Here is a 15,910-nt window from a genome sequence, read left to right as displayed (position 1 = left end):
TTGGTGTGTGTGATCAAGCATAAGGTGTTGTAGCTCTGCATTGTACAAGCTGACCACTGCACCTTTGGTTATGTATGATCCAGCATATGGTAATATTTAGACATTGTATTTTCATGGGGATGCTTCTATGATTACAGGTTTGCATTGGGAGAACTCCAAGAGTGCTGCAGCCCTGCAGTACCTGCACAAAAGAAGCAGAGAAAAAGGAACCTACACTAATCCCTCCTAAATACATATACATCTATGAGAGGACTCCTCTCCATATAAATGAACTCTTCAAGGTAGCTATCACTATGAACTAGGGACAGACAAGTTGAAGAATAAATTAGGACACTAAAGATGCTATGCATATTTGAACATTTTCTATTTTAAAAAATAATTTAGTTAATGATGTGGCCGAATCATAATTGGCTACGTGTACAAAATAGTTTTGCAAAATAGAAAATACTTTCAGCTTACAAATAATGGCATGAATGAGTCTTTTCTTACGGATGGCATAAATGAACCTTTTCTCAAAATTCGATGACATATTTGAGTCTTTTCCCTTTTTTCTTTTGTACATGTTCATTTTCATCTCCTCTCTCTTCTTGAAATTATCAAAGAATATACCCCTCAAGCTTTTTTATTTTTTACTCTTATCTTATCCTTCGAAAAATTTTACACAACTGATACTAATTGTGTAAAAATAATTCCTATCTCATTGATTTATGAATTCAAACATCATATACTTTTGAGTTCACAAATTTTTGCCCCTTAAAATAGACTGATTTTTATTTTTTATACTTAAGTAATTAAAGTATTGTCTAACTATATATACTTATAACTAGAAAAATCGTTCTTTTTGTTATGAGACATAAAATGTATATATACTTATGACTCGAAAAATCTTTTTTTTTTTTTTTTTGTTATGAGACACTAAATAAGGGTATAAATGTCAATGATCCTCCCAACAATTAGTATCTTGTGTGAGATATAAAATAATATTTTATTTTAGAGGAATCTATCAATCTTTTCCCATTTGCACCCAAAAATTCCAATAGAAAATCAAGAATTGGTGTGGAATTAGACGTGTCAAAAACTCTTATATCTCCCAAGACTGGGGACTTTCCACTCATAAACCCTTCAAACGGTGCGTCAAAGTTGTAATTTTTATTTATTTATTTTCTTGTATCAATTCACATTGCAAAATCTATAAATAGCAGCAAATGAATTTGTTTGTTTATATACAGTTTGAAATTTTGAAGTGAATTTGTTTATATAGAGTTTGAAATTTTGCAGAATAGTGAATTGAAGATGAGGCTATTGAAAGTGGCTACATGTAATTTGAACCAATGGGCTATGGATTTCGACTGCAATTTGAGTAACATTAAAGAATCTATTGCGGAGGCTAAAGCTGCCGGAGCTATGATTAGGCTAGGACCCGAGCTTGAAATCACTGGATATGGTTGTGAAGATCATTTTTTGGAACTCGATACTGTTGCTCATGCGTAAGTTTTTTTTTTTTTGCTGAATTTGATAAATAAGAAGCGTTTTCATCTATAAAAATGCAAACTTTACATGAAATTAGCGTTACACAATTCAGTAGGGTAGTTATGATGACCCGTTTGGCGTATTTGGAAAATGTAATTTTTGTATGAATACAAATTGGAGTTATTCATGAAGTTTGTGAGTGATTTGGAGTGGAGAAAGTGAAAATGACTTTTTTGTGTTTTTCAAATTTCAAACAGTTGAATTTCGGAATTTTAAGGCCAAACATGAGTTTCGGAATTCAACTCCAAAGAAAAGTAAAAAAATATTCATGGCCAAATGCTTTGAAAACAGATATCAGTGTTTGTGTATCACTGAAAAGAATATTTTTACCTCAGTGAGGAGGACTCTCTCACACTCGAGTAAATTTGTTGAGTTGTGTGAATCACCTCATATATGCTGTCTAGATTGTTAGATAAGTGAACCAATCAAGGGTGTGACCTATGAAATGGGTCGAGAACCATGAGTTTTTCAAGTTCAAATCCCAACAGAGGCAAAAACGCTAGGTGATTTATTCCCATCTGATAATATGCTATTGTTTTGTTTGAGATGGAATTCCCTTTGTTTTTAAGGCCCTGACAACAATTGCAGCAATTCAATTATGGTGATATCATCAATGTTTCTCATTATCAAAATATTTGTTGATGTTTAAAAAGAAACAATTGCTGAAGTTGGCATCAGAAAAAGTAGAGGAGCTTTTCATGAGGAAACCAAATTACCATTTGAGCTCTTTCCCCTTTTGTAATGTCTTCACAAACTTGCAGGTGGGAATGCTTGAAAGAATTACTGTTAGGAGATTGGACTGATGGCATATTATGTAGCTTCGGTATGCCTGTTATCAAAGATTCAGAACGTTACAACTGTCAAGTGTTGTGCCTAAACAGAAAAATAATCATGATAAGGCCAAAGATGTGGCTAGCAAATGATGGCAACTATCGAGAACTCCGATGGTTTACGGCATGGAAATCAAAAGATCATCTTGAGGACTTTCATCTCCCAAGTGAAGTTTCAGATGCTTTGTCTCAGACAACAGTACCCTTTGGTTATGGCTATGTCCAGTTTCTAGACACGTATGTTACTGTTCTCCCAGTCATTAATACACGTTCATTGTATTTGTTTTTTGATATTGTTTTGCTTTTCTGCCGCTCTTTCTCTTGTTTGATGTGGATTGGGCGGCTTGAAAACAGAATTTGCATGACTTCTTGGTTGCTTAGTTTATGGTGATGGTCTGTCTACACTTAGACGACTTGATCTACAAGAGAATTTAATCCCTCTATTTAGTTTTATTTGATCTAGATGTCGTTTAAGGAACCTATCTTTCCTGGTTATTCAATATCAGAAAGCTTTGTGAAAAACAAACAAACAATGAGTTGAAGACTGAAAAGTAGTCATATATAGAATTGCAGTGTTAAGTTTCAAAACTCATGTGTTTAGAATTTACTTATATTAAGTTGGGTGACTTAAATTTAGCATTGAGGTTGGTAAAACATATTTGTGGGAAGGTTCTAAATTTTCAGAAATTATCATTTTAACTCGTAATGTGCATAGTTTTGGTGATCCAGTTTTTGCCTAAACCAAAACACATATATTTAAAGAACTTTAAAGTCAAAAACCAAAAACAAATCAAAAAGTGTTAAAGAACTGGCCTTTTTGCTTTTTGGTTCTAGTTCAATGTATTTGGGTTCATCAGTTTTTCTGTATTTCATTTTATCATTTTATATAGTAGTTTTTTCTTCCCCTCTAGCATAACATCTTTTTGAAAGTGAATATCTGAACAAAACACTTTGAAATTTTCTCATAAGAATAAGAGGGTATGAGTATAAAAACCAGCTAGTTTAATAGGTGATGCATGAAATATTACCTATCATTGAACATATACATTAGATACAAATTTTTTCTACCATGAAATATTGAAAACATTCTGAGAAAGGTAGACCATACCTTGAATTAGACACAAAACAACTTCATGAGAGATTGAAATATAAATTCTCCATTTCTGCTTATCATTAGATGGGGATAATTGTTCAAGATTATCCTTTCATAACTAGTTCTTAGAAGTTTATGTCCAGAATATTCTAAGTCTATAAAAAAGGGCAGCCCGGTGCACTAAAGCTCCCGCTATGCGCAGGGTCCGGGGAAGGGCCCGACCACAAGGGTCTATTGTACGCAGCCTTACCTTGCATTTCTGCCAGAGGCTGTTTCCAGGCTTGAACCCGTGACCTCCTGGTCACATGGCAGCAACTTTACCAGTTACTCCAAGGCTCCAATATTCTAAGTCTATATGTAACATTAATCGATTCATCAACTAGAGTACAGAAGTCACTTAGAAAGGAGCTATGTTTCAGCACCCACAAAATTTCAGCCCCACTTTGTAGTCTAGTCATTTTGGTGTCTGTCATTCTTTGTGATTTCCATAGTGGTTGAGAAACTGCTACTTAACTAAGTTTAATCTCTGTAAACACTTCTATATTTGAAATATTAACAATGATATAAGTTGAAGGATTTTAGTTAGTAACTCGAGATTATGTTATCTTCTGAGTAGTTTTGTGAAACTTCTTTATATTTGTAAAGCAAAAAAAGGAAAAGGATAAAATTCTTGATTGCAATGTGCTCATCTGGCAAAGGAAAATTGGAATAAGAGAAACAAAAATGAAAATTCTCTGCCTAGCCTAAATTCTTCTTTGTGGCCACATATCATGGGAGATTTCTCTTATTTAGAACACATTTCCGAACTTAGCAATCAAACAAATCATGCATGTGTAATAATAGATAAGTTGCGGCTTATCGACTTTACCCATCATTTTATATGGTTTTAAGCTTCATTTTAATGTTGCTTTCAGAGCTGTTGCAGCTGAAGTTTGTGAAGAACTTTTTACTCCTCAACCTCCTCATGCTGAGCTTGCATTAAATGGTGTTGAAGTGTTTATGAATGCAAGTGGAAGTCATCATCAATTACGAAAGCTTGATCTTCGCAATCGTGCTTTTATAAGTGCCACACATACTCGAGGGGGAGTTTACATGTACAGTAATCACCAAGGATGCGATGGTGGTCGTCTCTATTATGGTAGCAAGCCTGTTTTTTGTCCTTGCAATAATCTACCATATTAGTAATCTATATGAGCTGTATTTCTTAGCTTAGGTGATATGAAGATAATTGTGTTCAACTCACTTTGGTAACCTGTTTTAGCAGTTTTGTTATGACCGTGTAATCATTATTCATTTACCTTTGGCAGATGGATGTTCTTGTGTAGTTGTAAATGGAGATATGGTAGCACAAGGTTCACAATTTTCTTTGAAGGATGTTGAAATGGTTTTTGCTCAAATTGATCTAGATGCGGTATGTTACGATTTTGAACTCAATATCTAAAAATGTTGTTATATAATATCATTAACTTGTTCCTCTTTTGCGAGTTGGTAAGTGGATGTCTAAGTCTTTTGCAGTTTCCAAACTAATGCTAACAAATTGGATCAGATTATGGTGTAAATATTAATCCGACTCGACTTCGTAATCTGCATGTGTTTTGTTGCTCATCCGTGCTTTTTAGTACTGATTCCACATTGTTCTAGCTCAACTAATTTGAGGAAAACCATTACATTTTGATATGCCTGTCAATCAAGAGCCAAATCTTGATATGTGAAGCTTGTTTTATTGAAAGAAATAACACAATGTAGTGGTACGAACTTCAGCATATTTTGCATTTGGTGGAGGCTTCATATGTATAGTTGTGTGAAATCTCTTGCTGCTGAAATCTAGTATGTGTTGTTAGTTATCCATTTTGTTAAATGGCAATGGTTCTTACTTCCCCCTTTTTACCAGGTTGCGAGTCTCAGATCATCTGTCAGTAGCTTTCAAGAGCAAGCAAGTTGTAAAGCTAAAGTTCCCAAAGTATTTGTGCCTTACAAGCTTTGCCAACCTTTTAACCTCCTAATGTCACTTTCAAGTCCACTCAAGGTAACTTGTGTAAGGTCGATGGTTTTGAAAACCAACATATGTACATGTAATGACTAATCCCCGTACTTTTTCTTGTTTAAGAAGCTCTGCTGAGTTAAAACCTTATGCACAAGCCCCTTCCCCCTTTTTCATAAACAGATTTTGTTGTACTCCTAGACACAAGAAGCTATTATGAAGGTCTTCCAAATGGAGTTTTTGCTGTGGACTGAACTTTACAGTTACCATTTTAGGAGCCATTATTTTATGTCTGTCAGGAAAAAGAGGGTCTCTCTATATGAAAGGATGAGTTGTTGCTCTCCTCTTGGCCTTGGGGGGGGGGGGGGGATGAATTCTGATCATTTCCATTTTTGTCGATCTCTAATCACATGATTCTATTCAATTGCCAATCTCTGAAGTCTATTCCACAACCTTGGCCAAAATTTAAAATGGGTTCATCCCATCTACTGAAGAAGACTGGGTTACACTTCCATCTAGTTCTTTCTTGAATGTTTCAAAGCATCTTATATTTCAGCCTTTTATATACTACATTTAGTTCTATCTTCTTTTGAGTTTTGTTGCATCTTAAGCCATATATTTGAGTGTAATGTCTTGTTGATTCTTCCATTGCTTGATTAAGTTGGCTTAGTGAACTGCTTTCTGTTTCCAGATTAGATACCATTCTCCTGAGGAGGAAATAGCACTTGGACCTGCTTGCTGGCTGTGGGATTATCTAAGAAGAAGTGGTGCATCTGGTTTTCTGCTTCCACTTTCTGGTGGTGCTGATAGTTCCTCCGTTGCTGCTATAGTTGGTTCAATGTGCCAGCTTGTGGTAAAAGGTTTATTGAACTCCCTGCCCTTCTAAATATACTTGTTGTTGTGTTCTAGCTATTTTCCTGTACTTGTAGCTAGTCTTTGACATTCGTATTGTTGTCATAGTACATAGGTTTTTCCTTAGTTTAACAGTGCAGGATCAAAATACCGTCGTTATGTTCCCCTATATCCGGTTAATCCTTCTGCTAGTTTCCTACGTGAACCAATAGCCTCCAGTGGAAAATGATAGATAATTGTTTTGCTGTTTGATTACTCAAATTATTACCTGGATTAAAATCTGGTGATTCCTTCGCTTAAAAAGTGAGCGTGGATTTCTTCGTTGTTAAAATATACAAGTGTCTAAAGAATGATCATTCACTTTTAGGATCTTAGGATTTAACTTTCTGTGGCATTGCTGCTGAGCTGAAAATGCTACAAATGGCCAAATTTAGGAGTATCCTTGATTTGTTGTAAACGTGGTCAAGGTTCTGTTTCTGCTACAGATCAGCTATTTTCATCTAGTGTTCTAGAGGCATGTTCTCCAATACATGTACTATGTCTTCATTTATGTTGTGCTGACTGATAAATTGCTTCATGCTGCTCGTAGTTTCTATTTCGTCATAAAAGTTCAAAGTAAATAGAATGACCAGCCTGTCTGAAGATAAGTAGACTATTGAGCTTTGTTTTCTGTATAGTTTAATTATAAGTAATGTCTATGCAGAAATTGCAAATGGTGACAAGCAGATAAAAGCAGATGCCATTCGAATTGGCCATTACGCTGATGGTCAATTTCCCACGGATAGCAAAGAATTTGCTAAACGCATTTTTTACACTGTTTTTATGGGATCTGAAAATAGGTAAGAAAGTAAGTCCCATTATTCTGTCCTTTTCAGATTTTTTGTTCTGATCGACATGTATTCTCTGGTTCCTTAATTGGCATGGAATTGGAACTCCAAGTAATAATTAATTCCTTTATAGCTGCTTTGCTAATTTTCAGTTGGAGTTTTTTTGAATTTGCCTGGCGTTGGGCAGCATACTTCTTGTACAGAACTGGGAGCCTTTTTAGTACAAGAATAATATACCCAGTGTAGTCCCGTAATTGGGGTCTGGGGAGCCTTTTAATTATCTTACTAAACGTAGGAAATTTGAAATTCGCAAATATGAGAATTGGGGTCATCATGAGCTCTTGGCTGGACTAACTGATGTGCTACTGCCTGCTAAACCAAAGCTGATACCCCTCCTCAAGAATTCTAGGGGTCAACCCTACCTATGCGTTCTTAAATGACATTTATTCCCTAATATCAATTGAGTCAATAGCAGGCTGAGAAGTACATATTCCCATGAATCTAATGACACCTTTGCTTTAAGGGTTTAAATTTTACATGTTTCACTTTTATATGGTGGGGTAAATTAGAGCAAGAATGATCGTCCCCAACTGAAGCAGATGATCAAATATAATATTTCAGGCCTTTTCTATTGATTCATAGATGTCTTCTTCACTAGAGAACTCTGAGGGGCTTCTTCTCTCTTGTGGAGAACTCTAACATTGTTCTTACCAGAACTCTGTGTTTGAAAAAAGAGCTATTTGAATTGATTATTGAGCCAAACTTGTGTTGTTGATAGTGTATGCATGTGACAGTTCAGAAGCCACAACAACTCGGGCAAAGATGTTGGCTGATGAGGTAGGATCATGGCATCTTAATGTGAGCATCGATGGAGTGGTTTCTTCGCTAATCTCTCTGTTTCAAACACTCACTGGAAAGCGTCCACGTTACAAGGTAGAATAGTTTGAAATAAATTTTACCATTATCTAATTATTTGCTGTTATGTGTTCTCTTAACTTAAACCTTTTTACCTCATATTGTTTGGCCAACTAATAGTTGGTTGGACCAAGAGAAACCATATCTGGAATAAAGACTAAGCTATTGCTTCACTGTGCAATCTTGACCTGATTCTTTTGTTTGCAGGTAGATGGGGGATCAAACATTGAAAATTTAGGGTTGCAAAACATTCAAGCTCGGGTCCGAATGGTCCTGGCATTCATGTTAGCATCTCTGCTTCCATGGGTCCATAACAAATCTGGTTTTTATCTGGTTTTGGGTAGCTCCAATGTGGATGAAGGATTACGTGGTTACTTAACAAAGGTAGAAGAAATTTTTGTTGTTTTGAATTATGTGTCACTACTAACAGCATTTATCCTATAATAGCATCTTGTTAACCGAGGATTTTGGGGCAACTACTACTATAGTGCTGTTTGAATTGATTTGCGGCTGGCTTGAACTCTCCTTGTAGTTGTTTTTCTAGGCTTGGAGCATGTCAATAAACAGATAGTAACAAATTGGCTTCATGGTTTTCCTTAAACTGATCTCTTTTTTCTCCAACACATATCCTGGTGATAACTGTCTATCTTTGCAGTATGATTGTAGTTCAGCAGATATAAATCCAATTGGAAGTATCAGTAAGATGGATCTTCGAACATTTCTGAAATGGGCTGCCGTTCATCTGGGCTACTCATCCCTGGCAGAGATTGAAGCTGCACCGCCCACTGCTGAACTGGAGCCTATACGCGCAAATTACAGTCAGGTATCTGATTCAGTGTACTCCCAATTTTCAGTTTATGATGTTTTTTCTAGTAATGCAGGTGACAATTGTTTCCTGTTTCTAGTATTTTCTTATGCTTTCATTTTGGAGAGAGAGCTCTCATGTACTTATGGTTGAACGAAAGGGGTCTTTGCTGTTCTGAGTGGCATCTTGCCATCACTTTTCACATTTCCCTGGGTCACCTCTTTCTCAAACTTCTCTTTGGAGTTTGATTATGTATGAAGAAGTGATCAAGCGCAATTAAAAGTTCTTACATTACAATATTTGTGGAACAGTTGGATGAAGTGGATATGGGTATGACCTATGAAGAACTTTCAGTGTACGGAAGGTTGCGCAAGATTTTCCGCTGTGGACCTCTATCAATGTTTAAGGTTTGTCATGTTTCTGTAAGACATTATGGAATCAGACTTGCTGTAGGATCAGTTCATCCACATATTTTTGTAGTCCTTGACAAGTACTGAACGATCATATGCAGAATTTGTGTTACAAATGGGGTACAAAGTTAACGCCTGCAGAGGTGGCTGACAAAGTGAAATACTTCTTCAAGTACTATTCCATCAATAGACACAAGATGACTGTGCTGACACCTTCATATCATGCCGAGGTACTTCACTTCTATGTTGCGTGGATCCTTTACTTGCCTTGAAGTATCTGTCTGGTATTGTTAGAATAGTCCCACATCGTCTATAGATGGGGTAATCGGTCTTTTATATGGTCTTGGGCAATCCTCGACTCACGAGAAAGCTTTTGGGTTTGAGTTAGGCTCAACGTTCATTCCTTCACAGGTATTTGTAGTACTTATACATGCCTGTATCGATATGGGATACTTACACATGCCTGTATCGATACCTACTCATTCCCATATCCATGCAACTTAAGTCCAGATAGTCAGAGCCAGTAGAAAGGATTAAAACATTGTCATACTTTTGTTCTGTGTGTTTCATTAGCGAAGCACCATCACATCATTCACATCTCAATCCCAAGCAAGTCAAATTCGCCTATATGAGTCTTCACTGACTATATTGCTCCATTTAAGTTCATCTTAGACCATCATTACTCACAGTAAAATAATAATAAAATGACAGCGATATTTCATTAGAGAAGCATATGACTTTTTTTTGTATTGCAGAGTTATTCACCCGAGGACAATAGGTTTGATCTGCGCCAGTTCCTGTACAATGTCCGATGGCCTTATCAATTTCGCAAGATTGATGAACTTGTGAATGAGCTTGATGGTGATAAAGTTGCTCTCACAAAATCGATTGACGGGGAAAATGTGAACGTTACAGCTGATGGAGGGATGGGTGTTGTGGCCGCAGGCTCGGGTGATCCAAGAGCTGGCTTCTAATTCTAACTTACAAGGTTTACCTCATAATGCAGCTGATAAGGAGAGATTGAATTTCCAAGTGCTTTCCAAGTATTCAGTCTTCAGATAGTCTAATTTACGTCGAATTTACTCTTTACTTCCCTGTATTTAACAAAATCAGTTCAACATTTTTCAATAATGTAAACCCCATCATTTGTGATATGTTTGTATAAACAAAAAATTATATTTTGAGATCAATTCTATCATTCTTCTTAAGTTTGTCGGATTATGATGGGAACTTAGGGATACGTTTGGATCAAAATCAGGTTATCCTAAGATTAATTCCGTGTTCAATATAGGATAAAAAAATCGCAATTGTTATGTAAAATTTATCCTGATTTTAAGTAATATTATTAACTTATTATACGATAGATTCACTCTCACATTTTATATCGAAATAGTCCTTTTAATTCCTCCAACCAAACTTAAGTTTTTATTCATTTGTAGAGCAAAAAATAACTATACTGGGTAATCCGACCGGTCATCAATATGGTTTTTGAATGTACGTACTGTTTTTTTTAAGTATATACCATCTTTAGTGTATAATGTGGTTCCTTTGATTGTGTAAATACATTACAAATTGTTAAAACTAAATACTCAAATCTTTAATAAATGCGCAACAATAATAACTTGGTTAAAATAGGACTCAGATTATGATGCTCAAATATCACATAAACATGCACTAAATAAAATGTCTGAAGTTCTATTTAACAGATCGAAGCAACATACAAGTCGTCGTTCTCAAAGAACGGAAACATCCTTTCAGTAAAATCTTCACCTAAAAAAACTAGGCGAAGGGAGATTTTTCAGAAAAAATTGACAAAACTTGAACCCTCACTTCAAACTATTCTATATATCCTCATTTCCTGCATCTTTGCAGTATCAATGGAGATTTTTAGAAGAGATTACAGCTCATCATGGCCATCATCTTCTTCTTCTTCCGATGCACCGCCACCTGGGGCTCCACCTGATCGTTGATAAACAGCTGTGATGATTGGGTTGCAGACTGCCTCGACCTCTTTGAGCTTCTCGTCATAATCCTCCTTCTCGGCGCTCTGGTTATCGTCTAGCCATTCGAGGGCTTCTTTCGTTGCTGTCTCAATCTTCTCCTTCTCATCAGACTCCAGTTTGTCAGCTAACTTGTCCTTGTCGTTGATTTGATTCTTCATGTTGTACACGTAGGTTTCCAGAGCGTTACGGGCATCAATCTTCTCTTTTACCTTCTTATCTTCCTCAGCAAACTCTTCTGCTTCACGAACCATCCGCTCAATCTCTTCTTGGCTTAAGCGGCCCTTGTCGTTTGTAATGGTAATCTTCTCTGCTTTTCCAGTACCCTTGTCTTCTGCTTTGACATTCAAGATGCCATTGGCATCAACTTCAAATGTCACCTCAATTTGTGGGGTTCCCCTGTTCAAACAATATCAAGATTCCAATTCAGATTCCAATAGGATTCCAAAAAGTTGTTTGTGCAATTATCTAAGAGAAGAAATGTAACTGACCTTGGAGCTGGGGGAATTCCAGTGAGATCAAACTTTCCAAGATTCCTACAGTCCTTGGTAAGACTCCTTTCACCTTCAAAAACCTGTCATCAAGATGTCGAGAAAACACTGAGAATCAGAGCATACCAGAGCACAGGTTAATGAACAGTTCTGGACAATGAGCTATAGGATTGCACAAATATGAAGCAAAGCAATACCTGAATGGAGACGGTGGTCTGCTGGTCTTGGTAAGTGGTGAAGACCTGGGACTTCTTGGTTGGGATAACGGTGTTTCTGGGGATCAATTTGGTCATGACACCACCAACGGTTTCTATACCAAGGGTGAGAGGCGCAACATCCAGGAGAAGAATATCTGCACATAAGAAACATGCCAGAATCAATCGTTAAAAGCTGCAAACTCACACATTATCAAAACCAACAAGCAAATTGTAGCAAGAAAACTAATTAGATCATGTACCTTTAGTTTCGTCTCCACCCTCTCCACTGAGGATACCACCTTGAACAGCAGCACCATAAGCAACTGCTTCATCAGGATTAACACCCTTGCTGGGCTCCTTCCCGTCAAAATAGTCTTTAAGGAGCTGTTGCACTTTTGGAATTCTGGTGCTTCCACCAACAAGAACTATCTCATCAATCTGGTTCTTTTGTAGCCCAGCATCCTCCATTGCCTTCTTCACGGGTCCCATTGTCTTTCTGAAGAGATCATTGTTCAACTCCTCAAAGCGAGCACGGGTCAGTGGTTCAGAGAAATCAGTACCATCAAATAATGATTCAATCTCAACCCGGACTTGATGCTGGCTACTAAGGGATCTCTTGGCACGCTCAGCTTCTCTCCTTAGCTTGCCAAGAGCTCTGTTGTCCTTGCTGATGTCCTTTCCATGCTTCTTCTTGATCAACTTGATGAAGTATTCCATAATCCTTTGATCAAAGTCCTCACCTGCAAGAAATATGGGACATTCAAAAAAAATCTAAGAATAATTATCTCATAAGATGGTGATTTTGAAGCTTCCTCGTTAAGTTGAATAATGACCATCTATTCCAATTAACAATCAGCAGTGTCAAAACCCAAAATTAGGCCTCAGCTATCATAACAGACCCTCTAAAAGATCAACCTCACTAATGTGCAATCAATAGAAAGTCATTTAGCATTTCATTCATTAATATCAAGTTGAGGAGAAGCCCATTAAAAACTACAATCAGGACACCCTAACAGCATTATGGTTAGTAGTACCAAAATGTAGTATGTCTCAACTTTCAGTTGTTTCTATACCATAGATCCTTACCTCCAAGATGGGTGTCACCATTAGTTGCAAGAACCTCAAACACGCCATTATCAATGGTCAGAATACTGACATCAAATGTCCCACCACCAAGGTCAAAGACAAGAATGTTCTTCTCACCACCTTTCTTGTCCAGTCCATAGGCGATGGCTGCAGCTGTTGGCTCGTTAATGATTCTAGCAACATTTAATCCAGCAATAACACCGGCATCCTTTGTAGCCTGTCTTTGTGCATCATTGAAGTATGCTGCAGGGACAAAAGAATGTTACTATAAATAATGATGGGAAAGAAAAATGAAAACGAAAAAAGTTGAATAGCTAGGCCTTGATATTAATATACCAGGAACAGTAACCACGGCATCTTTAATATTCTTCCCAAGGAATGCTTCAGCTGTCTCCTTCATCTTTGTCAAAATCATGGCACTGATTTCCTCAGGACTAAATACCTTAATTTCTCCGTCTTTGATTTTGACTTGTATGTAGGGCTTTCCATCCTTGCTTACAATCTTGTATGGTACCAGCTTCATATCCCTCTGTACTTCCTTATCTTCAAACCTGAAAAAAAGGGTAAAGCATCTCTAAGCACGACAATTACACAATCATAACAAAACAAATGAAATTAATTAGAATTGTCCATTACTTTCTGCCTATGAGCCTCTTAACATCAAATATTGTCCTTTCTGGGTTGACTGCGGCCAGGTTCTTCGCAGCCTCACCAATTAATCTCTCACTATCAGTGAATGCAACCCATGATGGTGTAATCCGGTTTCCCTGGTCATTAGCTATAATCTCCACGTGACCATTCTTATACACCCCAACACAGGAATAGGTTGTCCCAAGGTCAATTCCAATGACAGTTCCAAGTTTGGTGGCCTCCTCTTTTGCATTGGAAGGTGCAGAAAGACAGCCTGTTTCAAGGAAAAGAGTAAGCTAACAAATGAGGCTCACCAGACTCTGCAAGTTCTAGATGAAACTCATGACATAAACACAGCAAAAGGAATATATTTATGAACGTGTGTGAATGTATCTGCAGTATCAATCACTCAAACAACTAACTATGCCTATCAATACCAAACTAGTCTGGCATAGCTATATAAATCATTCGTGCCTGTTCCACACAACTCAAGTCAATATACGTACTATTCAGTAGAAATAAAAAGGGTCATAGAACATAGATAAGGTATCAACAAAAACCAGTAACTTTTAGCATATTCAAAGGACTATTATCCATAGGCTCTGAAAACAATCCTTATAAATGTGCATCATCCAGAACCACATTCCATATATGCATCCCAAGTTAGTAGCTTTCTATCAAGTATAAATTCAAAACACCAATATTAAAAAGCTTAGTCACCCACAAAAAAGGAAAACATAAATGTAAAAGTTCAGGATATATGCAATGCCAACGTAACAGTGACCTTGTTTCTCTATTTCTGGAGTTAAATCTGATCTAGAATAACATACATGGACGAATGCACCGGTGTGAATGAACCAGCTACCTTTGTCATGGACTAGAAATAGATAAAATACACACACAACACAATCAAACATCCTAGATCAGCATCTGATTAGATGATGTAATTCTACAATAAAAAACGATAACAGGAGCAAATAGCAGTGAGGATAGGATAAATATTTGTTTAAAATTTTAGATGATGGAGCATCTAACACTAATTTCATTCCAGCATTATTTCCACTTAATAATTCTTCATCGTTCTTTCAATCTATCAAATAACTCATGTGAATCATAGACTATTCTATCCCAATGCTAAATAATTTCGCCATTAAACATCATCGAGGAGACATAAACAAACCATATCAATCACACATAACACCATACAAATCCTCAAACAGATGTGAAATCGCAAGAAAACTATCGCCAGATCTAAATCTAAGTGAAATCGCATGAAAACTATCGCCAGATCTAAAACTAACACATCTAACATACAAATCTACAAATAAAAAACGCATACATTATACACAAAAGCTAACAGATCTAGGATCTACTACATTTTTAAGATCAAACATAACAAATCAAATCCTATAAACCGGAAAAAACAGAAATCAAAACAGATCTACAAGCTATTAGAAACATAATTTTTACCTAATAGAACGATCGTTAACACGACGAGAGAACTGCCTCTCCTCAAAGAGCCAGCCATAGCTTCTTCCTTCTGTATCAACGTACAGACCTATAAGCTACAACACAACGTGATCCTTCAATGTGTTTATCTTTCTCAGTTATGAAGAACTAGAAATGATGAGAGAGTTATATTTATGGAGCCTCTCGAGGTGATCGGGAGCCTTTTTATACTGTGAGAAACTGAAGAAAAGACCCGAGGGGGTCTCCGTTCAACGAGTGACATTAGACACGTCCTTGCTGATGACGTGGACCAATAGGAAGAGGACAGTGAATTTTTCCGCCAATGGCGATTGATCTTGTGCTGGGATGATCTGGACCGTACAATTTCATTTCTGAACACGAGTCACCGTTAGATCTTAGCAATTTCAAGTAGGCCTACGGATCACCACCGGTTTTGACCGCACACATAAGAGAGATAAGTTACTAAGTAGATAAAATAATCAAAATGATGAGGTTTGGTTTTAATGTATAAATTGGATGAATATGATCTTAAACTTGATCAATTTTACTACTAAATTATATAAAATAAAGTTAGTTCTTATTTTTTGTCAAAATAAATAGAGGTTTTTTATTGTATGTGAACTATCAATTTATAAAATAATTGTGTCTTCTTATATCGTTTAATTTTGTTTCATAATTCATATAAAAAAAAATGATCTTAATTTGAAAGAGCCATGGAGGTTTATTGATTTCTTAATTAATCTTGATCGGAAAGAATTTTTTTACTAAGAGAATAATTTTGTTGTATTTGGAT

General features: G+C 36.5%; 2 protein-coding genes across 3 annotated transcripts; one reads left to right on the top strand and one right to left on the bottom strand.

Moving 5' to 3' along the window:
• Nucleotides 1-1,009: 1,009 nt before the first annotated feature.
• Nucleotides 1,010-10,433, top strand: LOC129890206 (glutamine-dependent NAD(+) synthetase). Of its 2 annotated transcripts, none has more exons than XM_055965769.1 (14): nt 1,010-1,129; nt 1,284-1,487; nt 2,292-2,597; nt 4,368-4,591; nt 4,761-4,864; nt 5,345-5,479; nt 6,126-6,294; nt 6,990-7,125; nt 7,908-8,046; nt 8,236-8,412; nt 8,684-8,851; nt 9,145-9,240; nt 9,345-9,473; nt 9,999-10,433. In XM_055965769.1, the coding sequence occupies exons 2-14, from the start codon at nt 1,294-1,296 to the stop codon at nt 10,215-10,217; spliced, it is 2,196 nt and encodes a 731-aa protein (XP_055821744.1). In that variant the 5' UTR covers nt 1,010-1,129; nt 1,284-1,293; the 3' UTR covers nt 10,218-10,433. The 2 variants fall into 2 exon arrangements, with proteins under 2 accessions (XP_055821744.1, XP_055821743.1); XM_055965768.1 differs by having other exon boundaries at nt 1,279-1,487.
• A 485-nt stretch (nt 10,434-10,918) lies between these two features.
• LOC129890205 (luminal-binding protein) lies at nt 10,919-15,295 on the bottom strand. Its single transcript, XM_055965767.1, has 8 exons — nt 15,118-15,295; nt 13,654-13,921; nt 13,354-13,568; nt 13,018-13,260; nt 12,192-12,671; nt 11,932-12,086; nt 11,735-11,817; nt 10,919-11,642 (listed from the first exon to the last, which is right to left on the bottom strand). Exons 1-8 carry the CDS (start codon nt 15,173-15,175, stop codon nt 11,141-11,143), a joined length of 2,004 nt encoding a protein of 667 aa, XP_055821742.1. The 5' UTR covers nt 15,176-15,295; the 3' UTR covers nt 10,919-11,140.
• Nucleotides 15,296-15,910: the final 615 nt, after the last annotated feature.

The sequence above is a fragment of the Solanum dulcamara genome, chromosome 5 (assembly GCF_947179165.1).
Source record: "Solanum dulcamara chromosome 5, daSolDulc1.2, whole genome shotgun sequence".
NCBI classification, from domain to species: Eukaryota; Viridiplantae; Streptophyta; class Magnoliopsida; order Solanales; family Solanaceae; genus Solanum; species Solanum dulcamara.
Note: the sequence above shows the minus strand (reverse complement) of the source record. Positions and strands in the feature narration are given on the sequence as shown.

What these genes read in the sequence shown, in the direction of transcription:
- LOC129890206 (XM_055965769.1), top strand. Translation starts at nt 1,294, where the DNA reads ATGAGGCTATTGAAAGTGGCTACATGTAATTTGAACCAATGGGCTATG. An exon ending in CTCGATACTGTTGCTCATGC is followed by an intron (nt 1,488 to 2,291) that starts GTAAGTTTTTTT and finishes ACAAACTTGCAG; the next exon opens with GTGGGAATGCTTGAAAGAAT. An exon ending in TACGTGGTTACTTAACAAAG is followed by an intron (nt 8,413 to 8,683) that starts GTAGAAGAAATT and finishes CTATCTTTGCAG; the next exon opens with TATGATTGTAGTTCAGCAGA.
- LOC129890205 (XM_055965767.1), bottom strand. Translation starts at nt 15,175, where the DNA reads ATGGCTGGCTCTTTGAGGAGAGGCAGTTCTCTCGTCGTGTTAACGATC. An exon ending in GGGTGGAGACGAAACTAAAG is followed by an intron (nt 12,087 to 12,191) that starts GTACATGATCTA and finishes TCTTATGTGCAG; the next exon opens with ATATTCTTCTCCTGGATGTT. An exon ending in AGACCACCGTCTCCATTCAG is followed by an intron (nt 11,818 to 11,931) that starts GTATTGCTTTGC and finishes TCTTGATGACAG; the next exon opens with GTTTTTGAAGGTGAAAGGAG.